A 26,659-nucleotide genomic window follows, 5' to 3' on the forward strand; every position below is an offset into this window, starting at 1 on the left:
CTGCTCGCTGAATTAATTGAACATTTCCTTGCCTGTTGGCATTATCTCCTTGACATGCCGAGATGGAGGGGAACAATAGAAGCGATGGCCAAGCTGATCTCATTTCACTCTCTGATAGACCACAAACATAGTATGCATGGTCATCAATCTATAGAGTATTCCTTCCATTTCCAATTAAAAGGGCTGTAGCTCCAGACTGAAACAGGGGCCTTATTATAGAAGTGTTGTGCTTTTGCGGAAAAGATCGGAGATCGAAAATGCGAAAAGGAGAGAGGATACGGGGGACATGTTTATATAGATGTGCCGGAATAATCAGAGGTAAAAAAGTGCAAGCAAGTAAAGTGGACAAATTGAAGCTAAACTATAAATGTAATTTTGGCACAAACATCCAGGGAGCTGGGAGCACATTGATCCATAATCGATTCTAAAATGTTTTCTTCATCTCATCTTTGTGCTCTATTCTTACAGTACATCTTTCATTTCTTTATCTATATCGTCACTGGAGTTTTTCCCATATCTAGCAGCTCACTGTTTTATTTGTTACAAGCTATGCTCTAGGTCCATACCCTCACCATAGGAGACAGTAATGCTACTTCCGGTCTTTATTTTTCCTCATACATCTAACCAGACATTAATTCGATGTCTTCAGGTTGTTTCCCTACATTTTGTTTATCAAACATGAAAATAATTGGTGGGGTCTAAAGCTACATGCAAGGAACTGAAGAATCATCAGACCACGCCCATGACCGGTTGGATTGCTTGGATTGATTTGCATAAATTTGCATAAAATGGAGAAAATCTCGAGGAACGACTACACCATGTTGCGCAAGTCCACAGATGTACATAGAAAAAGAACGACCGTCTGTCACTCTGTCACTTACTACTGAATGCAGGCTTATCCCTCTTGCTTGGTCCCATTTGATCCAAGTACTCTTGAGTTTAATGCGTCTCTAAACCATTGCTTTGCCATCATATCCCAGGCTCCATTGCTCCACTGTGAGCAACTCTTGACAGACATCTCATCTCTGCTGCATGTTCTGCTATTTATAGTAAGCCACACTCACACTCACTCAGCCCCGTCATCACAATTCCCATCTCATATGATGTCACTCCGCGGGACGTCTGGGCCCAAATCATATCCCTTGCTCCCTGTGCACACCTCAAAAATGGACTCATTTTTCATCTCCTGCAAGCCCTGGTGCCCTAATTTATTGATGGAATGGTTCTTGCAGGAAGCTCAGGGACCAGTGCTGCATGCTGTATAGAGATGTAAACCTCCTCTGGCTCTTCTTCTAAGCTTTTTTTTCCCCTTCTCTTTGCTGTGTCAGGCATCACATACTGCATCACCTCGAGGCGAAAACATTTTTTTTTTATTGAAACAAACAACTTTGTGAGCATTTTTGATTTCGGTAGATGCTGTTTGCACATGGCATCCAATTAATTCACTGCAGGGGCAATGGTGGCTCAAGCAGTTAAGCCTCTTGAGTTTTGATCGGGGTTCAATCCCCAGCAGTGCAAAGCTGCCACTTTTGGGCCCTTGAGCAAGGCCCTTAACCTTCACTGCTCCAGTGGAGCTGTATCTTGGCCCAACCTCCAAAGTTGGGATATGCAAAGAAATATTTTCACTGTGCAGTAATGTACAGAGCTGGGTAGAGTAGCTAACAATTGTACTCAAGTAAAAGTACTGTTACTTCAGAATAATATGACTCAAGTAAAAGTAAAAAGTAGACATCCAAATAATTACTAGAATAAGAGTAAAAAAGTACCTGGTGGAAAAAACTACTCAAGTACTGAGTAACTGTTGAGTAACGTCTGATTTATTTTTTAACACAAGACAACAATCAGACAGACAAAAATACCAAATAATCTTTAGGCAAATTATGGCTCATCCAATCAATAAAATAAATTCAAATTAATTAATTACAAAATAGCTTCAATTAAAATAATTCAGGTAAATTCAAGTAATTCAAAATAATAAAAAATAAAAAAATAAATATGCACAAGTAACACAAATATCCAAACCTTTATACTTGTAACCAGGCAGAACTAGAACGAGGCAGCCCATAAATTCTCATAAACTGTGTGTGTCTCCAGTGACAGAACAACAGAAGGAAACACACACATTTCATACCAGGCATGCTGAACAGAAAACTGCACACCGGTCAACGTAAAACGTGTGTGTGCGTGTGTGAAAACATGCAGAAAACAACTATTTTACCAAAAAAATCACACAGTGACGTCACTATTAAACTTCATCGTCTGCATTGCCGACTGTTTGTGTTGCTAACTAACCCGTCGCGCCGCATTGAGTATGGTAACGTGACGAGACTGCACACGTTTGATTTGTGAAAAACAGTCATGTGGTAGAGCCTTAGCGGAAGTTTCTCTCTCTGTCAAAAAAAAAAAAAACATTAAAATTGATGCGTAGAATTACCAAAGAGGTAAAAAGAAAAGTAACGAGCTCATTGTAGCCTAATGAAGCGGAGTAAGAGTACAGTTTCTTCGTCACAAACCTACTCAAGTAAAAGTAAAAAGTATAGTGACTTAAAACTACTCCTAGAAGTATAATTTTTTCAAAAACTTACTCAAGTAAATGTAACGGAGTAAATGTAACTCGTTGCTACCCACCTCTGCTAATAGCGAACATGGCTATTAAATGCTAATATTACAATTTTACAATACAGAACTTTACTAACGTTTAGGCACATTGCTAATAAGCATCGGTCACTGGTGTTAATTACAAGGTATAATAACTAGCAACACTTATCAATCATGGCTGCGATTTTGATCAGAAAATATGTTTTATACGCTACACTTCTAGCACTAAATTTATAGATATTTGTTAGCAAACACTTGTCCTAGTTTTAAATACATGTTTAAATACATTACTACACCCGACCGGTTTGCTAGCAAAGATGGCTACATGTTGGAATTTAATAATTAGCATAATGTCTGTTTCACATTTTACTTAAGGCTAGCTAGGCTGGGCAAAATTCATACCAGTGTTAAATATATTATTGTAGTAGATACTAAGTTAGCTAGTTTGCTAGCAAAACAGCTACTCAGTACTTCTTTGTGCAGTATTTTTTATTTTTTTTAAACTCATGTCAGGATATATCTGTAGAAAAATTGGTTACTGCTTTTAATTACACACTGTAAAGGTTAGACCAAGGGAAGCTAGCTTGCTAGTGATGTCGTAGTTTGTTAGCTCGTCAATAATGTGCAATACCTCAGGTTGATAATAAGCCAAGCTACGCTGGATAGATAATGTTGTTCGTTTGCGATCAGTATTCGTGCTAGAAAGTTAAGAGTAAGCTCAATGAAATAAAAGCTAGCTTTATATGATTAGTTGTGATATTTGATGGTAAGTGTGAACCGGCAAATGACTGAAGCTGAACGATTTAGCTAGCTCAGACGGTAAAACGCAAATGACACAATGGGAATTAGATCTGTTCAGACAAAAAATTAGCATGGCAAGAGTTAGCAAAACACGCACGTATTGAGAAAGATCACAATCATGTCAGAATATTTAGTTTAAAGTTTTCCATCCTCAAAGAATTTACAGAACATAAACAATTGTTAATGCTCTGTAAAGCTGCTTTGAGACAATGTCTATTGTAAAAAGCGCTATACAAATAAACTTGAATTGAATTGAATTGAAGAATTTTACACGCCCACATTTTATCATAGCATAAATTCAAATCTGTTTTCAATCATCATACGTATTTTTAATTCAAACATATTCGAACACGACTTCTACATTTGTTTATTTTACTCGCAAATATCATTCTATTTTCCCTCCTGGGGATCAACTTGAGATCATTTTAAATAAACATGTAAAATACAGATACAATATATGGTAAAGACAGAAAATGCAGTGCTGAGCTTTTTGAAAATGGGCTGCAGCTGCAGATAACAGCTCTGAAAATGTTCATTTTGGACTCCTGCCTTGGACATGTGGGCCTTTCTTCATGTTTGTTTGTGTGTGTCTGTGTGTGTGTGTGTGTGTGTGTGTGAGAAAATATGTGTTTGGCTGACGCAGGTGTTGTGAAAGCCTAATCTCAGTACAGCAACCAGATTAGGCTGGATTACAACTCTGAACGTTCACCACTGGTGCTGAAGCCAGGCTGTCAGTAGGAGAACCAGTGCGGACAGCTTTGTGCTAGATTATTGATTTAGCTACATCAAAATCAGTCTGTGTGTCTCTAAAGATGTAAGAGAATGAAAAATAGAGTATAGGAAGAGAGAGAGAGAGAGAGAGAGAGAGAGAGAGAGAGAGAGAGACTGTTTAATTCTGCTAAATTCTACTTTTGATTGGTCACAGGGTTAGGAGAAAAAGAATCCACGCTCCCTGACAAATCAGAAGGCAGAATCTAATTAATTCAGGACACTTTATACCTGACAATTACTTGCGTCACTCACACGAATACTTTAATATACACCTTAACGACTGAACACGACTTTCCCACTTTTCCCACACACACACACACACACACACACACACACACACACACCAATACACACGCACACACACGCACATACATACACACATATACACACGTCTACACACACATACACACACACACACACACACACACACACACACACACACACACACACACACACACACACTAACACATACATACACACATATACACACATCTACACACACACAAACACATATACACATACAGTACACACATAGATGCACACACAGACATGAACACACATACAAAAACACTCATGCAACTGCCCATACACACACACATACAAGCACACATATATAACCAAACGGATACACACACATACACATATACACATACAAGCACACATATATACACACACATACACACACATATACTCATACACACATAGATGGACACACACACAAACATGAATACACATACACACATTCAAGCGCACATATACACACACATACAAACATACATGCACACACACACATTCAAGCGCACATATACACACACATACAAACACACATATACAGGCAAAAACACATACACACACACATACATGGACACATACACTCACACACATATGCACAGACAAACACTTATGCACACACTTACGCACACACACACACACACACTTGATTATGTGGAGGCAGTGACAGGGCCAGACACTTCTGTGGTCACTGAATCTACCATTGGGATTTAATTATGCTTCTCACGCTGGACTTTCCCCTACTATCGATTCCCTCAAGCTGGGTATGCTGGGGAAAAAAGGAGGTGGAGTTCGGGTGTTTCAAATCAATGGCACATTTCACATCTAATGAGACACCTGCATTCTCTCCTTCGCCCTTAAAGTCCTTCATATTTCTCGGAAATTTCGCTTTTTTTCTTTCTTTTTCTCTTGTGTTCAGTTTAGTCTGTGTGCTTCCACAAAACATTAGAGATTTGATCTACATTCTGCATTGATTTTTCTTTGTTAAGGGTGGGAAATATCAAAGAGTTTTTTAATGGGCCTTTCTTGCTTCTGGAGTTGTTCAAAAGTAGGTTTCTTCTCAAATATGCGAAGTTGTACCATCTTGTTTGTGGAGAAACAGCAGGCTTCAAAAACAACAAGCTTCAGCAACTCCTAACTAACTACTGAAATTCTTTTAAGAAGAAGAAAAAGCCCAAATCAAAGAGATCTCCTGTTTGTCATGGCAACTGGGTCAACCTGGATTTGCTCTTAAGCAACATAAACATTTGTGAAAGCTTATAACATGCTTATAATTTGTCATAAGTTTGGATAAATTACTTGAAAGCATTTTAAACTCAAATGGTCTATTATAAAGTAATATATAAAGTCTGTTAAATGAAGCTTCATAGTCATGATTTAATGCCATAATAATAATAATAATGATAATAATAACAACAACAACAACAACAACAATAATAATAATAATAATAATAATAATAATAATAATAATAATAATAATAATGATGATGATGATGATGATGATGATGATGATGATGATGATGTAACTGTCTGTGTAAAAAAATGAGATAAATTAATGTTTCTAAACTAAAAATAAAATTCAAAAATAATATAAAATAATCACAAACTATCAGGAAAGAATTTCAAATCAAATTAAACCAGATTTCTAAAGAAATAAAATGAATGCAATCTGCTGTACAATAAAGAGCGAAGCTGTACAAGGTCAAATAAATAGACAGTGAAATGTGGGAAAATATGGCACGTGACTACATGTGAATACTGATCTGTATATTGACCTGAGAATCATTACCTCCTGTAATATTTATTTATAACACTCCATTTGAAGTGTAGCTGAATAGAGTCTTTATAACACATCCATTCTCCGACAGGGAAAAACAGTCCCAGATGCATGAGTTTAAATAAAATATCAAAATCCACACCCACAGGAAACACTGAGTATAAACTAGATAGCTAAATACAAAAATCAGAAATATAACACAAAGCACCAAACACCGTCAGAAGAGACACTCGGTAGGGGATGTGGTAGCCTAGTTGTAAAGGTGTTGGACTTTTGAAACGTCATGAGTTTGAATCTCAGGTACAACAAGGTGCCACTGTTGAACCCATGAGCAAAGCCCAAAAAGCCCAAAGTGTCACCTAAATGCCGTAAATGTCAGTAAAAGGCGGTTGCCACAGTGTGGATGAAAATCAGACCCGAGTGCAGGGTTAACAAAACGACACGATTTATTAACAAAAATGACAAAACATCATCAGGGAAATAAACCACGAAAACTTGACACAAGGCACAGCAAAAATGAGGAAAAACAAATAAGAAAAACACAGACAAACCAAACTAAGAATAACACAGACAAACCAAAGACGAGGACTCTGGGAAGTAACATGAAACACGGAGGGAATAAACAGGCAGGGTAATCAGGGTCAGGCGGGAAACAACACGTGAAAACAACACCTAAACAATGACACGTGACACAAAACACGCTGCTGGAACACCCACTAATATTCTGACAGGAAAAGTCTAAGCCCTGCTATGAGAAGGACTCAACAATAAACATACACAACACGACAGGTATAGGCAAAGTGGTTAACGATACATTGTTAACAGGCTTGCAGTAGTGGGAATGGACTAAGGATCAGGTGGGGTAAAAACAAACAAAAGCACATGACACAAATCATAACACTCTGATGGAACACTAGGGGGCGTTATGGCAGTGTGCCTTAAAGCCCCCTAGTGTTCTATCAGAGAAAAGTTCAAGCGAACCCTGACGACCGTAAGAATAGCGTCAGCGTTATGACGTGTTTTGCGAGTTCTGAGATGCTTTTCTCCTCAGTTAGCTAGCCTTTCTGTTAGCTTGAACTTGTCTCGTCATTCCTCTTGTCATCCACACAGGGTTTCCAAAAAATAAAATAACTTATGCTCGCCGGATGTTTTTTTGCACCGGTCTCTCACATCCAGAAAGTAGCTGAAGCTCTTGAACTACATGTAATACGCAAACTTTTACTTCTTTCAGTATTCAAATTGTATTGGTCACATACACACATACGATACAGTCATACACATACAAAATGGAATTATATATTATTACTATTATTTTTTTAAATTATTATTTTATCAATATGAAAACATGCGGCATAGAAATACAATACAATGACTGATGATGTCAATAGAAATCTGACTGTTTATGAACATGCGTACTGTATGTGTGACATATGTGTGGAGGTTTAGTGCATATTAGCATATTACACATGCAGTCCTACAGAAAAACCTAGAAGATATACACAGCCCTTGGTGAAGGCGTAGTGCTCACGCTGATCTGTGCTTCTTTTCTCATCCTCATTTTATCACACGATATAAAAAATAAATAAATAAATAAACCTTGTTTTTTTTTAGCTTCTGCACGAATGCCTTTTTATCTCCCTCTCATCCATCCGAATATTTTCAGGTTTCACTTTTTCTCCGCTGTTTTATAGCTCTTTGACTTGCTAAATAAATTAGTTAACGATGCCTCAATTAGCGTAAGATCATTATCCAAACAATGATGCAATACATCACGCTTTATGCTGTAGTGGTTTCATTTCAAAACGGTCGAACGTATTCATTCAGTCTTTTCCTGTTATGGAAATTTGTTCATTAATACAAAATGCTTTAAAGGATGTTGCAAATTTGTGTCATGTATCTACTACCGATGCCGGAAAAGGAAGTTAGTTAATTATGAATAATCCCGCAGCTAATAATCTTCGAATTAATGCTGATTTAAATATGAACTAATGATGAGTTAAATCCTAACGATGAAGCATGTAATAATCGTAACTAATGTAGCTGATGAACCTTATCTACGGTGTGAGTCTGATGAATTTATACGTGAATAACGACTACCTTGTTATCTACTTAACGTTTGAGTTTTAAAATCATTGAAATTATTGATTAAAATGAATTATTAATCAAATTAAATTTATTCAAAAATCAAATGACAATTTTATTTGTCACATAGACGATCGTACACAGTACGACATGCAGCGAAGCTTTTTACGACTGTCTTTAATATAAAAATAATAAATAAATAAATAAATAAAATAAAATAAAGGAATAAAAACAAGAAACAATATAAAGATGAAATAAATATATTAAATATATATCAAAGATAAAATGCATAAAGATAGAAATTATAAAATATTCATGCACGAATTCATCAGAACCATGTCGTAGCTCATTATTAGTTCCTGATTAGTTCATGCTTTATCTCTTCATTCTTTATGAGCTTTTTTATTTATATCTAAGTCTTATTTCAGGTATTAGTACAGGATCCTTCATGTACTGTTCTTGTAAAGCACTTAAAATGATGTAGCATGATGTTTAATGCATGATAAATGAGATGATCTTTGATTGGCAGGTAAAGTGATCCTGGGTCCTCCTCGGCTCTATCAAGAACTCCAGGAGCTGCAGCATGACCTTTCGGTGGTGGAGCAGGTCACCAGTTTGGTGGGCACTTTACAGGGAACATACCAGGTAAACACAGCTCTCGTGTCATCATCACACACCCTAGACTGTTTCACACACACATCACATTATACACAATCACTCGCACTAACAGCTTGCACGAACACACTACAGTATGGAGTTTAATTTTTGAAATGGCAACACAGATTATCTTTTAGCATATTAGCCTTTAGCGGTTATATTTATTAATAAAACATGGGCAGGAATTAATAGGTCAAGATAAGAGAACAAATCTCCCATGACTCAATATGTTGTGGAAAGTCACAGTCCCGTAATACTTTTTCTCAAAGCGTTCAGTGTCATGGTGAAGAGCTGGTCACGAATTAATATAACAAGGCTATGAGATAATACTTTGCAGCCTGTCAAGGTTTCTTGCTAAGGTTTCCTCGCTACCATCAGACTCTGAAAAGTACATTGTTAAACTCACTATAGAGATCAACAACTTGGATCGAATAGCGGGATTTTAGATTAGTATAGAACATAATGTTATCAGACCACTTCATGGTTAGTTTTGGCCTCGGGTATTAAGGTCACGTCACGTGACGTCACTTGAGGTCACGTGAAAATTAAAAATTTGCACAACATGGACATGTGACATATCAAAACACTCAGCACAATGAGGGGAACTGCCTCACGGGTATTCGGATCACGTCACATGCTCATGTCCGCTCACCTCCAAAAGTATTGGCACCCTAGAGGTCCAGTAGCTTTCACAATCTTTTGCGAATACTTGCACCGTCAAAGCCAACATCAAAGTTTGTCGCGACGAATTTTACAAATCTAGTTGTATTTTATTTTTTATTTTCGTGTTTCAGTCAAAACAATGCATGGGTCCACAAATCATCATGTACAAAAATGTTTATCCAATGTTAGAATTTTTGAAATTGAAACAAAACAATTTTTGTTTTAAATTAATTTTAAGGTAATTTAAAAAAAAAAGAAAAAAGGAAATTAGTTTCAATTAAATTCTTTTAAATTAAATAAATGAAAGAATTAAAAGAAAAAAAAAGTATTTATTTATTTATTTACTTAATAATTTATATAATATATAACTTAGTGGTTAGCATGTGCACCTCACACCTCCAGGATCGGGATTCGATTCCCGCCTCCGCCTTGTGTGTGTGGAGTTTGCATGTTCTCCCCGTGCCTCGTGGGGTTTCCTCCAGGTACTCCGGTTTCCTCCCCTGGTCCAAAGACATGCATGGTAGGTTGATTGGCATCTCTGGAAAATTGTCCGTAGTGTGTGAGTGAATGAGAGTGTGTGTGTGCCCTGAGATGGGTTGGCACTCCATCCAGGGTGTATCCTGCCTCGATGCCCGATGACGCCTGAGATAGGTACAGGCTCGAGGTAGTTTGGATAAGCGGTAGAAAATGAATGAATGAATGATATATATATATATGAATGCTGTAATATCACTTGCCTAAAAGCCTCCAATAAAATGAGGCCTCTCGAGTCCGGATCAGTTTGACTGATGCCGTAAGCAGAATGTGGAAATTGTCCATAGGATTTTAAATACATTATTCCGCTGTCTATTACATAATTTTACCAATTAGTAATCACATTAAAACTGCTTAAATAGCACAGTGTATATCTAGCTTTAAATATTTCATGGGCATGAAATAGATCTCAAGATTATTTGAATATATTTATTTGTAGCCATGCCTTATTAAAATCAATCAATAAATAACCGACATGTCAACCACTCCAGTGCCTCCATATCATCTAAAATTCAAAATGAAATAATAAAAACATACCAAGAGAATACATCAATGAAAATAATAAAAAACTATCCAAGCACTGGAGTCAGAGCTGAGCGAGAAGGTCTTTCAGGTAACTGTCAAAGTGAAAGTCCTACAATTAAAAATGTATCTGCAATTAAAATGTCATCAAAGATCAGGAACCAAATGTGCAGATCATCAATTGCTAATCTGTAAAATCTGCTTGATAGTGTCTGCGTGGTTCGGAAACCAAATCCAGGCTGCCTCCCTGATGCCTTAACAAGCCTCCAAAACTCCAAAATCTTTCAAATTCCACTTTCTCCATCGTCTAGATATAGGGAAACAATTCCAGTTTTTTATTGTTTTGTTTTGTTTTTTGTTGTTTTATGTTGCTTTATGTTTTTTTCGGCTTTTCTCCAAATGACTGAATTTTGCCCAAAAGGCTGATCATCGTGTCCGATGTCTATTGAGAAATTCTAGCAAACAGAAAGACGGAGAAAAAAAAGAAGTCTATGAATCCCATTGATATTGCAGAAGGATTCGATTGGATTTGGCTTTAGGGAATAGGGAGTAATTGTGTTTGCAAGAGGTTCAGTGCTTCACTTTATTACACTTTTATTTTTGGAAGCTGTAGCCTTGGATTGCAGCTACCAATGAGACATAGCATGTAATAACTCTTCCTCTGTAGCCGGTATTCATGATAGATTTTAAATGAGTTATAATGCCTGGAATATGTCATATGTGAATGCTTATAAGCAACAATAGTAGTTCTAGAAAGTGTTTGAGTCTGATGTTTGTAATGTGACATAATGTTATAAGGTATTTTAAACCTGGCTCTTGTATTATAACTTTCTGTTCAGAGTTCAGAGTTATGTGTTTTAGAGTAGTACAACATTATATTGTTACAACATACTTATCACCTGGCATTAGTCATGCTCAAGTATTCCATAAAAATGTTGATACAGACCTATGCTAGGCATTATAAGGTATTATGCATGCTTATGCTACACATTAAATTGACTTCATAATGCGTTATGGATTCTGAGGTTATCAATTGTAGGTGTTACATTGGATAAGACTTTATTTAAAATGTGTTGTGCATCGAGCCTTAACATATTCATAAGCACTGAATACATTAGGAACACTTTCTATGAATGTCATATGTATAATACATACTGTATACTATGAAGGTAGAATGCACACTTATAAATAAACTGTTTTTAACTGCCATGCTTATGAAGGTATTACACCATTTGGCAGACACCTTTATATAGAGTGTTTAACATTTTCTACAGGGATATACTGAGTGTTAAAGGGCCTTGCTCAGGGGCCCAGTAGTGACACCTCGGTGTACTTGGGATTTGAACTCGCAACCATCCGATCAATATTGCAATGCCTTTACCACTAAGCTCCCACATCCCATGGGTTATGCCCAAGGTAGTGTATCTACCTTTCAACTCAAATTGTTAGTCATATTTATCTTGTTCTTCTGTGTGTGTGTGTGTGTGTGTGTGTGTGTGTGTGTGTGTGTGTGTGTGTGTGTGTGTGTGTGTGTGTGTGTGTGTGAAGAATCTGAACTCCACCGTGGCACAAGACTGGTGCTTGGCCCTGCAAAGACTCATCCGCATCAAAGAGGACCAAATACAGAGTGCCAACAAATGCCGTCTTCGCCTACAAGTCCCTGGCAAGCCAGACAAGTGAGTGACACACTTTTACAAAGCTACACAGGCTCCCCGTAATGAATTAGCCTCGAATGACTGAGCTGTGCCATATTTAAAAGAACAGTGAATGTCTGGTGCATTGGGCACATAATCTAGCTATAGTAATATAAAAATTTGAATATTTGACAGTCCACTTTGCTCAACCTGGGATAAATTATGATCTGTTGAAAATCTCGTCTGGATAACCATCAAAATAGTGCAGTTTCATCAGATGGGAGATGACTGAATAATCAGGGGACCGAGAGCAAGGTTATAATAAAATATATAGTTTATTGCGTGCATGAAGACAACCTGGGCGTTCTATAGCATAAGCAAAATTTAGACACTTTTATTCTTTTATAGCCAACTTTTATACTGACGTGTATGTGTGGAGAAGGACACGTGAGAGCGCGTAGAAATTAGTCTAAGATTCAAAGAAAAAACTTGAACAGGACATTAAAAACTCATCAAACAGACATCCAAAAAAAATGAAAGTCTCTGTCTTAATTTTTCAAGCCAAATGTCAGCTTTGATTAAAAAAGAACAGCAGATAATCTAATTAGATAATCAGATTAGCTTTACTCAATGTGTTGCCCTTGGACTGTAACAAACAAATACTAGAGATGCTCCCAAAAAATCCTAGTGATTATAATCCAAGTCAGAATATTGGAACATCACATCCAAGACAGGTCTCAAGTCTTTATTTGCAAATTTTAGTCACATTTCAGGTGCAAAAGCTATATGTCCAAGTTCAATTTCAGGTCTTTGAGTTGCAAGTCCAAGTCAAGTCTCATCTTAGATGCAAGTCTTTACCCTTCACATTTGAGACGAGTCTCAAATACCTGAGCTAAAAATAGATCTCTTATCTGCAAGGCAGGGTCAAGTCTCAGGACGTACGTCTTTGGGATGCAAATCCAAATTAAAGCTACAAAATCTAATACAATTTTTGGGTCTCTAATCCTTAAAGCCAGCTCAGGTCTCAGGTCTCTAAGATGCACATTCAAGTCAAGTCTCAGGTCTCTAAAGGTGCAAGCCTGAGTCAGATCTTTGGCTTTCCCAAGTCAAGTCTCAGGTCTTGGAGCAACACTCTCATCTCACTCATTTTCTACCGCTTATCCGAACTACCTTGGGTCACGGGGAGCCTGTGCCTATCTCAGGCGTCATCGGGCATCAAGGCAGGATACACCCTGGACGGAGTGCCAACCCATCACAGGGCACACACACACTCTCATTCACTCACACACTATGGACAATTTTCCAGAGATGCCAATCAACCTACCATGCATGTCTTTGGACCGGGGGAGGAAACCGGAGTACCCGGAGGAAACCCCCGAGGCACGGGGAGAACATGCAAACTCCACACACACACAAGGCGGAGGCGGGAATCGACCCACCAACCCTGGAGGTGTGAGGCGAACGTGCTAACCACTAAGCCACCGTGCCCCCCCTTGGAGCTACAAATCTAATTAATTTCTAAAGTCTCTAATTTACAAGGCCGGGTCAAATCCTCGATCTCAGGTCTCTAAGGTACAAGCCTGAGTCTCAATTCTTTGACCTCCGCGTAAGAATTAGGTCTCGGGTCTTTGGGCCGCAATTCAGAGTCGAGGCCTTCGGACTGCACGCCCGAAGTCAAATCTCAGGTGTCTAATCTGAAATTGTAAGACAAATCTCAGATCTCTAAGCTTCAATCCTGGGTCTTGTATCAGGTAATAAGTATTCAGAATAAATTGTAAGTCAAGCAGTAATGCAAGTGCAGAGTCACTAACTTTACTCGTCTTTGACACTCAACGCACAACGAATAAAAACATAATGAAGCCCAATTTCTTAAGATTTCTCTCCATCACTTAATTCGAAAAATTGCCAGTGAATATCTTTCATCTGCAATGCTGAGCAGGTCTGTGCAAACTTCTGAGCAATTTTAAAAAGACTCTAGCTAATGTCGAACATTTTACCACATGCTCCAGGCGGCTTTCAGATGATGAAGGATGTGGATGCCATGTGAACTTGCTCCCTGGATCACCTACTATTACATCTGCTCAGTCTGTGCTAAAAGCATTATATTCACCAGCAAATTACTGTTCTAATAGGATGGCTGTTCGGACCATTAGCTGATAATTTCTTAAATTCATTACCTTTAGTACACAGCGAAGAATTGTCAGTTGCTTTTGACCTTGATTCAGTAAGCACAGATGTGTCAATTCGGTTCTAGCGCTTAGCTAACACTTGCCATAGACCTCATTTTTCCTTTGCCCACTCTGAGCACTATAGTCATTTCTTTTAAATTTCTTTCAAAGGGCCTTTTGATGTGCCATTATTATGTCACATTAGAAAAGGGTGATTGTAAATGTGTTGTGGCAGAGGATGTGCGTTTTTCACGCCACCATGCACCTGGATGTGCTTATCCTCGCCGCGCAGAGACGGGAGGAATTGTCATTCAGAAGGATGGCCGTGGAGGAGCGGAAATGAAGACGGATTAGTGAAGGCTTCGCATAGGAGATGGAAGGACAGAGACTGGGGGATGGGGAGGGCGGGCTAAGAGAGAATGAAGAACAAAGGCGAGGGATGAGAGAGACAGATTTGCTTATGTTATTTCACAAGAAATGACACGGTGTAAACAGCAGGTGCAGAACGAGACTGATGTCCGCATTGAATTATGGAAACGACAACTACGTTTTTTTTGAGGAACGACCGATCTAAAGCATCATTTCATCATCGTTCACTTACGTGATGATTACAACATGATCTTCATCGTTTGTGGAATTTAGTACTGATAAATTACCGTTCTGTATCACATTCTGTTGTCAAGTATCACAATGTCGCTTTGAGTTATTCGAATTGTATTCAGACATATAAATGGCTATGTATCTTTTATAGAATAACTGCAATACAAAACGAATAGATGTAAAAAATAGATTTGCCTCAGCGTAATATAGTAAACATATTACAGTTTGTAAAGAATAATGCATAGTACTTGAATAAAATATTGTGCCAGTGGCAGCTCAAAGGCTGACCTGGTCACCGACCAAAATGGTTGAAGGTTCCCGGCCTAGGGTTAGGGTTAGGATCCCTTAACTCTTCCTGCTCCAGGGGCACGGTATCATGGCTGAACCTGTGCTCTGACTCCAGCTCCGTAACAAGATGTTGATATGCAAAGAAAAGAGTTAATGGAAGCTAACGCCTACATTTAAGCCAGCTGTACCATTAAATCTCCACTATGTAGAAGTCTGGATAAGGTAAAAGGAACAAAGCTGGCCAATGTTGCTACTGTACAGTATATAAGGTTAATAATTCTCACCCTGATAAGTCTTTTGCACAAGTCTTCAATTTGTGCGTATGTTACTGCTATGTAAGCTGATGTCTTTTAAAAAAAGCCCTTAATGCACAGTGATTATATAAGAACTGAGTCTGGCGCTGACTGTGGAGACATGGGTCAGCAGCTGGCGGGTGGCATACTGGCATTCTGACAGCTCACCTACTGCTCCAGGGTTGTGTCCTTTTGAGCGACGTGGCTCGAATCCTAAACTGTTGTTCACTTGGGTGTCAAGTGATGGGTTTAAAGCATTTTACTCCGTCGGCTACAGTTCCACTGCTGTTTGTCTTTTAAAAAGCATACAGTACGTGTTGAATCTGCAGATAGACACAGCAGGTGTTCTAAAATGCTTTTGTGTCATTTTTCTTTTCCCTATACCTTCTGCTTATCAGGTTAAAACAACTTAGTGTAACTCTCTGCCCAGAGTTTGCATGTTCTCCTTGTGCTTTCATGGGTTTCCTCTAAGTACAGTGATGCCTCGACATACGAGTTTAATTCCTTCCGTGACCTTGCTCGTATCTCAAATTGCTCGTATCTCAAAACAATGAGAGTGTTCCAGCTCGCAAAATTCCACTCCAGTTGTTTTGTTTATGTCTTTTGAATATGAAAAATGTTCAGTACCTGTATTTATAAATGACAAATATTGTATGAAAACATACAGTAATAAAAGAGAATGTTAAAAAAAAATAAACTGGTTTTACTTTACGGAAGATGCGCACGGAGGTTGAGGGAGGAGTAAACAGGCGGAGGAGTTAGGAGGAATTACACTTTCACTTTCGTTCACTTACTCGCTACTGTACACTCTTAATGCTACTTTACACTTAAATGTTAAATTTAGTTAAACTTAACTAAACTTCACTAAAATTAACAAACTTAACTGAAATTCTCTTAACTTAACTAAACTTAATTGCTACAATTTCTGTTTTCTTTACATTCATTTTGCTTAATTTTCTTCATTGCTTTTCTCTTCACTTGTTTTTGCCTTTTTTGTCACTCTTTGCTTACTAATATCTGCCGGTCGTTTTAATAAAAACCCGTCGGCATATCGGATGCGGTGTAGTCGCACAAGTTCAAATTTTTTAACGGTTCCAACGCTCAAAACGGATCCGAAAATTACGGATCCGCAGATGGTCGGCACCTCACGCAGTGCCTTTGCGACTCTCCATAGGAAACGAATGACTTCCGCTTTATCGGCCATCGTTTGTCGTGTGCAGTGGAAAGGTGGCTTTAACCGAGTGAGACGCGGGAAACAGAGCACACATGGTTGTTGAGGATCTTTGTTTTGGCGGCGGCGGCTCGGATGCTCGTATCTCAAATATTTGCTCGTATCTCACAGCAAAAATTTGGTCGAATCACAGCTCGTGTATCAAAAAATTTGTATGTCAAAGCACTCGTATCTCGAGGCATCACTGTACTCTGGTTTCCTCTGATAGTCAAAAGACATGCACTTTAGACGGATTGGCTTTTTCCAATTTTCCGTAGTTTACAAGTATGTACAGTAGGCGATTATATCTAGTGATGGGTTGGTACCTCGTCCAGGGTACCTTGTGCCCCGAGTCCTCTGGGATATGCTTCAGGTTCCCGAGACTCTGTGTAGGATAAACAATACAGAAAATGAATAACTCTCTTTTAAGCTACACTTAATTAAAGTGTATTTACATTTACATTTAGCAGACGCCCTTATCCAGAGCGAATTACATTTTATCTCATTTTTATACAACTGAGCAATTGAGGGTTAAGGGCCTTGCTCAGGGGCCCATCAGTGGCAGTTTGGTGGATGTAGGAATCAAACTCACAACCTTCCGATTGGTAGCCCAGCAACCACTAGGCTACCACACATATACTAGGATACCATATTTAGATGAATATGGTGTGTATTGGGAAACCGTGGCTGTGTATTTGTGCAGTTTTTAGTGTTTTCACGTTGTAAAATGTAAAATATCTATAAAACAAATAGAATTTTCTGAGCCCTATAGAAAACCTTTATAAAATTCTCAATAAACGCACATCCATGACTGCATCGCATTAACTGAACACTGTATTAACACACCAGATTAAACCGTTTTTGCCCATGCAATGTCTTTACCTGCTATGTTGCTTAGCAACCAAACCTTACTGTTAAAAGTCTACAGTTGGAAGAATTGCTTATTGGGAATAGTGTTAATAACACGTTCATTTACTACAGTATGTTACCACATTGGTTCTGTCTGCTTCATATGGTGCCTAAGGTCCTTTTTACACCTGGTCACTTCGTGTGTTTTCTCTGATCCGATAGCTATCTGATTTGTTAAAACTGTTCCCTTTACATTAGGCCACATAAATGCGTCTCGGCGAATCGGATATCGATCCGATCTTTCTACTCCCGCCCAAAATGCAAATATATTTTACCTCATTTCCGGGGTGATTGAAATGGAACACGCTTTGGTGTATGCGATTGCTACAAAAAAACAGCTTTTACTGTTTGCTGGATTTTCACAGTGCATTATAAGACCCAACGAGACACCTGGGTGAAAGATCGGAGCTAGCGCTGTTGGGAAAACATATTTGTTTCTGGCGCGATGCACGACTCAGGAGTCACCTGCGAGTGACGTACTTCCGTTCGGGAGGAGTATAGCGCTGACGTATGTGGCTTGAACAACTACATTCATTTACACCTGTCCAGTTTCATCTGAAACGCGTCCCAGACCTCCTCCTGAAGGGGTTTGAACCATCGGATTTATATCCGTCTCCAAAACGTTTCGGAGGGCATTTACAACCTGGTCTTTTTACCATCGGATAGCTATCGGATCACAGAAAGCGCATGAAGTGACCAGGTCTAAAAAGCCCCTAAGAACTATTGCTTTAAACTGACAGCTCTTCGTATCATATGCTCACTTCAGGAAACCTCCTGAAAACATTACAGCAAATGCTTTTTACAATATATACAGAGTGACAAATTAAAGTGAAAACAGCCAGGTCACCAAAAATATAGCGTTCAGTGTCAGTTCAGGCAGGCCACATAGTCAAGCTCGATTATCAGCTGATGTCAATTTTCTAACCCCGCCCATCAGCTGATCTGATTCCTAAGCACGCTATTGGTCCATTTCAAACAGGGCGCCCTATTTAAATGCTTTTTTCAGTCTGTCTGCTTGGCTGTTTCCTCTGCATTGCTGCAACCCACCTCCTCCAATAGCTCCTCCTTGGAACTGTATTTAACTTAATCAGTGGCATTCTGTTGTCACTGATGCAGGCTCTGTTCTAGGGGGGGGTGTTGTCTGACTGCTTTCCCAGTTAATGGGAGATTGTCCCCCCACGAAGCTGCTGCTGTTCCCTGACTAGCTTTCATGGAGCTCATGGAAAGGAAGGGGAATTCAGAACAGAGCCATACCGCCAAATGTAAATTTCATAAGCTTGCAAATAAAAAATTTAAATATTTCAAAGAATTGTCTTTATTTTGACTCAAGTGGTCCTGACTGAACTGCTTTAATGCACTTTAGTCTCTGGAACCCTTCTGGAACTGAACCCTTATCTTCTGAAGGGTTTGGTCTGGGTTGTAGGATGACCCTGCCCCTTTATAAACAAATTATATAGAATATAAATGATATAAAGGATTTTCAGACTAATCAAATCTCTACTCTATTAAACACCTACCGATTGACGTACTGTATCATGCCTCTTTTCCACCGGAAAGAACCGGGTGCTGGTTCAGAGCTAGCACTAGTGCTGGTTCAAAGTTGGTTCCACTGGCGAACCTTCTAAGAACCGCTTTGCCTTTCCACCGGCTAGAGAGCATCACAGCGCCGAGTGTGACGTCACTGTATACGTGTCACGTGTCCCAGCAACGTTAGCGCAGCAGCGGAAAACACAAATACAACAACAATGGCGAATGTTGCTTTACCATTAATGCTCATGGCTTTGCGAACCTACATTAACACCCAAACGCGGCGAATAAAACGTGTACGTGCAGCTCCATGTAATCTGTATCAACGGTGGTTGTAATCGATAAAGTACATAACGTTATTTTATCATTAACACAGAAAAAATTAGCCTTAGCATGTAGCTACCTACTATCATGTGTGCTGATAATGTATCATATTGGGGTAAAGTAAAAATGTATTAAACATTAGTATACTTAAGGTACATTAACAAATGCGCTAACAGTAGCCCCGCCCACAGCTCCTGACGCAAGCGGTTCTTAAGTCTAGACCAGCAACGTTTTCGTGCTACTTAAGAACCACTTTTCCTGGTTCGGAGCCGGTGCTTTGGCGGTCGAAACAGAAAGAACTGGTTCTGACTTAGGCTCTGGCTCCGAACCAGCACTCGAACTGCCTCGGTGGAAAAGGGGCTTTAGACAATTCTCCACCACCACCAACAAAATACCATCTGACCGTCTTTTGACTTTTGACCGTCTAACTTTCCATAATCCGTAATCTTCCACTTTGAGTGCTATATTAACAGTAATACAAACACTTATTGCTCTGCACATTTCCAGAAGTAGCACACTCTCAGAAAATTGGTGTCTAGCACTCTTAAGGTCCCTCTCGAGGCACCGTGTAGAACCTCACCACAGAAAATGTTTTGCTTGAACCCCTTCAAGAAGCTTAGAACCCTTAGTGTTACAGTAGATTGTGCCAGAAGTGGGCTCCAATGATCCTCCGTAGCCTTTTTAGGTACTGGAGAGGCAGCAGAAGTGTTTTTTGTGTAAGTGTGTGTGATGAATGCAGTGTGGCCAACATCTGTCTTGTTCTTTTGCATTACTGTCACACACACCACTCACCCACCTGCCAGACAACAGCCGGTGCCCTGCTCTCTGTTATGCCCTGTTGCCTTGGGGGCCCTTATCCACACTGAGGCACACACACACCCCGTGACTCTGGGTCAGTCATTTGGAGGAAGCTATGACTGTGCCAAGCCTGCATTTTATATGGAACATGATTCCTCAGCTTTTGCACTTTATTGCCACCTTTCTGAAAATGTTTCTGCTGAGTTGTGAGAAACAGCGCAAGCAGGAAGGAAAGCGCTATCGCTACTGACTGAGCTCTTGCCTTTTATGAGTTCAGTCACAGGTTTTAGTTGATAGTTTTTTTTTTCCTTGTGTCTTTCTTTAGGCTTCTTTCTCTATTTCTGGCTCTTGCTTTTCTGAAGTGAAGCAAGAACTCAGGCAGACTACACAATGGACTTACACACGATGTCTGCTAAACTCCTTATTAAGGCCGATGTGTTAATCATCAGTGGTGCATTATATACCCTTAATAAGTCTTGAGTGAAACGAAGGAAACCTGCAGATTCCTGCTATGTTGTCACGACTGGTTTGAAAACAGTTGGACACTTCAGGACACTTCATTCAATCAATTTTTATAGCTTGGGCTACTACGAGGAAATAAAGCATGATGAGAACCAAATTTCAAGACGGTTGACGATATTATAATTTGTTTTTCAACAACTGAATAATCCACCATAATCTGCTAAAGCTACTGTATCTGCATCACATTGCACTACAGTTTAATGCCATTTACTACCAACCCGAAATCGGCTTATACTTATTGTTAGTAAGAAAAAATTAAGCGAACAATTAGTGTTCCATTTGAAATTATACTACACTTTTAACGTACATACACTAGACAGTGGAGTGCAATGTATAAGTGCATAGTGTGTAGTATGTCATTTGGGACGCAGCTATAGAACTAGTCCATTATGTTAGAAAAATGACGTCATCTCGATAACGGAGTCACGCAAATAATTATCTGCTCTGGCGTCGTATTTAGCTTGACACGTCTTTGCTACGTTTTTAATTGTTGTGCTTTGAATATGTTATTATATGCGTAAACAGGTCAAAGGTCAGTGGGAGGGAAACTTAAGCAGGGTAGACAAAGCATCATCAGTCGGAAACAATAGATTCACTGGAACACAGCGACACGGTTTTAAGGAAATATGTTAAGAAACAAATAGAAGAACACACAAAGGATTATCTCAGCTAAGATTGTACATGTCCTTAGTCTCTTGTTCTATCTCATATTTGTGCTCCGTTAACTCTTTCTGTTTTTGAAAAGATATTGCCGATTCATTTTGGGATTTGGAGTCAATCAGTGACTCCCAACACCTGACTCCTTTCTAAATTTTTATTTTTTCTAATGCTGGTCTGATCAAATGCATAAGAATTGATTTTAATCTTCTTCGAATGCTATACTGTAGGTCAGGTCTGAATTTTAGATTTTAGTGCACTTTAGTTGCACTAAATGAACCAAGTGAAAACACACAGTGGGCTTTGTTTTTGCACACAGACCTTGGGTGTCATCACTACTGGTCATTAGACCTCATATTCCCGTTTCTACATGGATTTAACCCATTTGGAAGAGTTTCATTTGTCACTGGCGCATTTACTGATGCTCTTTACTTCATCTTACTGTACTTCTTTTTAAAATCTGTAATCTGTGGAGCCTCAATGGTCTCACAAGTGCAAATTCAGCAATTTGGGTAAAAAGTTATGGATGGTTATGGTAAGAGTTGCATGACTTCATTAGAATGAGCCTCATGGAAAGGTTGTGAAATGAATGGTTAAGGTTCGGGTCAGGGTAGAGTCATCGACAGGCATTTTCTTATTACTCCATTTGTATGAAATCCACTGAAATGGTTCCTGCTCATTAGGATTCCTGTGAACTCGGTGTATCATCGGCGTGGCGAATGAGCCGGACCAGCCTGAGTAGTAATAAACCTTCACACTAATGTCAGAATTTTCTGTAAAAAGGCTGGAAATTGCATCAGGGGGCTTTTATTTATACATATTTTGAATAGAGCTCAATTACCAAAAAAAAAAAAAAAAAAACGCTTGGTGTGACATTGTGTAGGTGGCGTTGTGTAAAGTGCTGTGATAAATGAAGAATTTAACCAAGCACACGGGTGGCTATGGTGTATTTAAGATTAGCAAATTAATCATGGGTCCAATTTATTTGAAGGAGCTTTATGACAAAAGGGAAATTTATCACTTCGTTGAAAACATTTCTTTGTTTTGGAGTTGAGGTGTTTGTTGCATTTTGAAAGCACACTGGATTTTATTATTATTATTATTAATAATAATAATAATAATAATAATAATAATAATAATAATAATAATAATAATAATAATAATAATAATAATAATAATTAATAATCATCATCATATTTTAAGCTGTGAATGAAATGCAAACAGGTTTCCAACAGATGCATAATACAGATATATTATGGTTATATTGTGAGAAAAAAGCAGACTTTTAACAGTTTTGTTTGAGTTTTTTTTTTTTTTTACTTAATAATATGCAGCCTTATGTAATTTATTTATTTATTTATTTATTTATTTATTTATTTAAAAGGAGAAGAATAAAATATTTTACTGTAAAAGCACACCCCAATGTCTATTATTTATTACTTAGTAAAAATAAATAAATAAATAAAGATAAGTGGTGTTTGAAAAAATGTTATGCAAATGGTAATGAAAAAAAAACAACACACCCCCAAAACGGAATTTTGGCTTTAATATTTCTTCTGAATCTTATTTGAAGACTATATAGAAGTATAATAAAATAAAATAAAACTTTAATTCAGGGCACTTTTAAGGCTACGGTGCCTTGATGGAAGTCTGATCAATTGTGATACTCCATAAAAATTCCCTTTTTGCTGTTGTCATGACTCACAGTAGTCTCAGACATCAAACGCAGAATGAATATGAATAAATCCTTTTGTATTTTGTTTCCTGAGCTGCCTCCGGGTCTGTTGCAGGTCTGGTCGTCCAGTCAGTTTCATGGTGGTGTTCAACACTCCGAGTCCTCTCAGCAAGATCTCCTGGGTCAACCGTCTTCATCTGGCTAAGACAGCACAGAGTGAGTGTTCTCCTTCTCCTCCTGTCCTCGCTCCACTTAGATAACTTGTCATTCAGAGACGCAAAGTGCTTTCAATTGCTACGATGTTTTGAAAAGCCATCTGACTGACAGCCTCTAAATGAAACGTCTGATGCCACCGCTGAGCGTTTTTCTTTTCCCGACTCATCCTCCGGTTCGCCAGGAGAAAGACAATTTCTATGACATTCTTCTTTGTGACCTTTTTTTTGCTCGTGCTGTGTGGAACGCCACCGTGGTTAGAATGCCAAAATACTAAATACCAAGTCTGAGAGCATTTTCCTGTGCAGAGATAAAGCTTGCAATCCTTCTGGAATGTTCCATCAATATGATCTTCACACTTACAATGCAACAACTCTTTTGTTTTTATTTATTTATTTATTTATCTATCTATCTATCTATCTATCTATCTATCTATCTATCTATCTATCTATCTATCTATCTATCTATCTATCTATCTATCTATCTATTTATTTATTTATTTAACCCCCACCCTCACACCCACACCCACTTTAACCCTAGAGATAAGTCGTTATAGCTTCATAAAGGGCTGGGGCTACAGAAGCACTTCCTGACAGCTTAAATATATTGCCATTTATTTCAATTTAGTCCAAAAGCCTACCATTACCTACAGTACTTTAATGTCAAGTTGACATAAAAAGCCATAATACCTTGACATAAGGTTGTGTAATCGTACGTATGTCAACGTACTTTGTAGCTCAGGATAAGAGACAATATGCCTAACCGTCTTTCTGTGTCATGATATTGTCATAAAGATTCATAAGAGACTTATAAGCAGATATAAGAAACATTCATAAAGTAGAGAATATACTGTACATAACACTTCCAATGCAGTGTACTGATAGTGTCAGAGCTGTTCATTAAACGCTCACAAGCAGATATAAGTACCTATAGATAACTCTGTTATTACCGTGTAATGATCACTGTAATAACATTCCTGTGTCACCGTGTTAGATAGGCAGTATCTTTTTTTTTTTTGTAATGAGACAGAACCTAGCATCCTTTTTGTACATTTGGACAAATGATGTCACATCATCGTTATGTCACTCTGATGCAGCAGTTCTCTTTCGTTCTTTCGTTCTTTTTCATCCCGGTGCTATTTTGTTGCTTGGTGCAACTAAATTATTTATTTATTTATTTATTTATTTATTTATTTATTTATTTATTTATTTATTTATTTATTTATTTTATTCAATCGTAAGTTATGACCTCACAGTCTGAGTCATTACTGAATCATTCTTGGACTCCAGGATCACAAGTTTATAATGAGACCAATATGCAAAATTTATGCACAAAGTAAAAACTGCCCTTCAGCAACATCTACACCAGGAGAACTGCCTTGTCTTTCTGAGCTTCTGCAAGGCACTGAATTACTTATGCGACTTTCCTTCCCTTCCTCTACCCCCCCTCCCCTATTTTTTCCACCAAGTAGAAGCAAAGAGTCTCTCTGACAGTTCTTTCAACCCCCTGCTTCAGCAGCTCCTCCTCTCCATCACGTATTCCCGCTGTCGAACTGGTGAAAGCGCGCGGCTTGTATCCGCGTCTGCCGGCAGGACGCCTCTGTACGCCTGCCTCCTTCCTTCAGGAGACCCTTTAGAGGCAGTAATACAGGACTAGAGGGGGGAAACGGGGTCCGAGAGCGCTCAGCCGCTCTGGCTATTTGGAGATATCTGGTAATAAGACGTAAGACAAGGTGACTGAACTCGTTCCGTTAACTAGAAGACGTTCTTTCGTTCCAAGGTTCTTCATTACTCCTGAATAGCTGGAAGTTGACTAGAATTTGAATAACTGTCCACGACTCGCATGTGTAATCTTGTGAAAACTTGTTTTAGCTCTGAAGATAATAGATCAAGAGAAAATGTTGGAAGATGTGAAGTCTCACAGACTTGAACATCATTCAGAAATGTATTCATTCATATATTTCTATATTTATCTTCCATTATGCAGCTTTATCTCACAGCACGCTTCTTTCTTTCTTTCTTTCTTTCTTTCTTTCTTTCTTTCTTTCTTTCTTTCTTTCTTTCTTTCTTTCTTTCTTTATTATCTACTAACACTCCTCTTCACAATGAGCTGCATCCCACCTCCTCATCATTGATTATTTCCCTGTAACAGCTGCCTCCACTTGTCTGTTTCTATTTCTGACTCCATTACAGTCACAGTTGCTGTTAGAGAAAATTAATCAACTTTCCCGACTTCTGACCAACTAAAACTACAAATTTAACAACGCTGCGCTGTTTATCTCCGTATATACTGTTAAATAACCGAGAGATAGAAAAACTGTGACACCACAAAGTTGTGATGTGATGATGTTTGATTTGATCTTCTTTCACCATCTCGATCTGCTTTCTATTCCTGCCAGAACGCAGATAGATAGTTTTATTTTTGAAGATTGCTAGTGTTTTGCTAAATTGTTGTGTCCACAGGAACAGCAGTAACAGTCGTCTGTTCTGCTTCATCAGCTTCGGGTGTTGAAAATGCTTTTATGGTGATGAGCAAATAACAATCTTGGCTGACACTAAGTGGGTTTTGGCAGATTACTGCTGCTGGAGGAAACACGGCTAGCCAGAGCCTGAGCGCAATGATAAATGTTTTTCAAGAGAATTCCTAAGAAAAACAAAAAACACACTCTCTTTCACTCTCTAACAACCTCTTATACTCTCACACACTCTCTCACAACCTCTTACACTCTCTCACAACCTCTTATACTCTCTTTCACTCTCTCACAACCTCTTACACTCTCTCACAACCTCTTATACTCTCACACACTCTCTCACAACCTCTTATACTCTCTCACACTCTCTCACAACCTCTTATACTCTCTTACACTCTCTCACAACCTCTTATACTCTCTCACAACTTCTTATACTCTTATACTCTCTCACAACCTCTTATACTCTCTCACACTCTCTCACAACCTCTTATACTCTCTTACACTCTCTCACAACCTCTTATACTCTCACACACTCTCTCACAACCTCTTATACTCTCTCACACTCTCTCACAACCTCTTATACTCTCTCACAACCTCTTATACTCTCTCACACTCTCTCACAACCTCTTATACTCTCACACAACCTCTTATACTCTCACACACTCTCTCACAACC

General features: G+C 38.6%; 1 protein-coding gene across 3 annotated transcripts in view; it reads left to right on the forward strand.

Moving 5' to 3' along the window:
• arhgef10la (Rho guanine nucleotide exchange factor (GEF) 10-like a) overlaps positions 1-26,659 on the forward strand; it is a 161,303-nt gene that overhangs the window by 58,041 nt on the left and 76,603 nt on the right. For all 3 annotated transcript variants that reach the window (XM_027167845.2, XM_027167846.2, XM_027167848.2), the window contains 3 exons: positions 8,850-8,965; positions 12,245-12,372; positions 23,417-23,517. In XM_027167845.2, the coding sequence (XP_027023646.1) occupies positions 8,850-8,965; positions 12,245-12,372; positions 23,417-23,517 (345 nt within the window). The remainder of the gene's footprint in view (positions 1-8,849; positions 8,966-12,244; positions 12,373-23,416; positions 23,518-26,659) is intronic.

Source organism: Tachysurus fulvidraco, chromosome 2 (assembly GCF_022655615.1).
Source record: "Tachysurus fulvidraco isolate hzauxx_2018 chromosome 2, HZAU_PFXX_2.0, whole genome shotgun sequence".
NCBI lineage: Eukaryota > Metazoa > Chordata > Actinopteri > Siluriformes > Bagridae > Tachysurus > Tachysurus fulvidraco.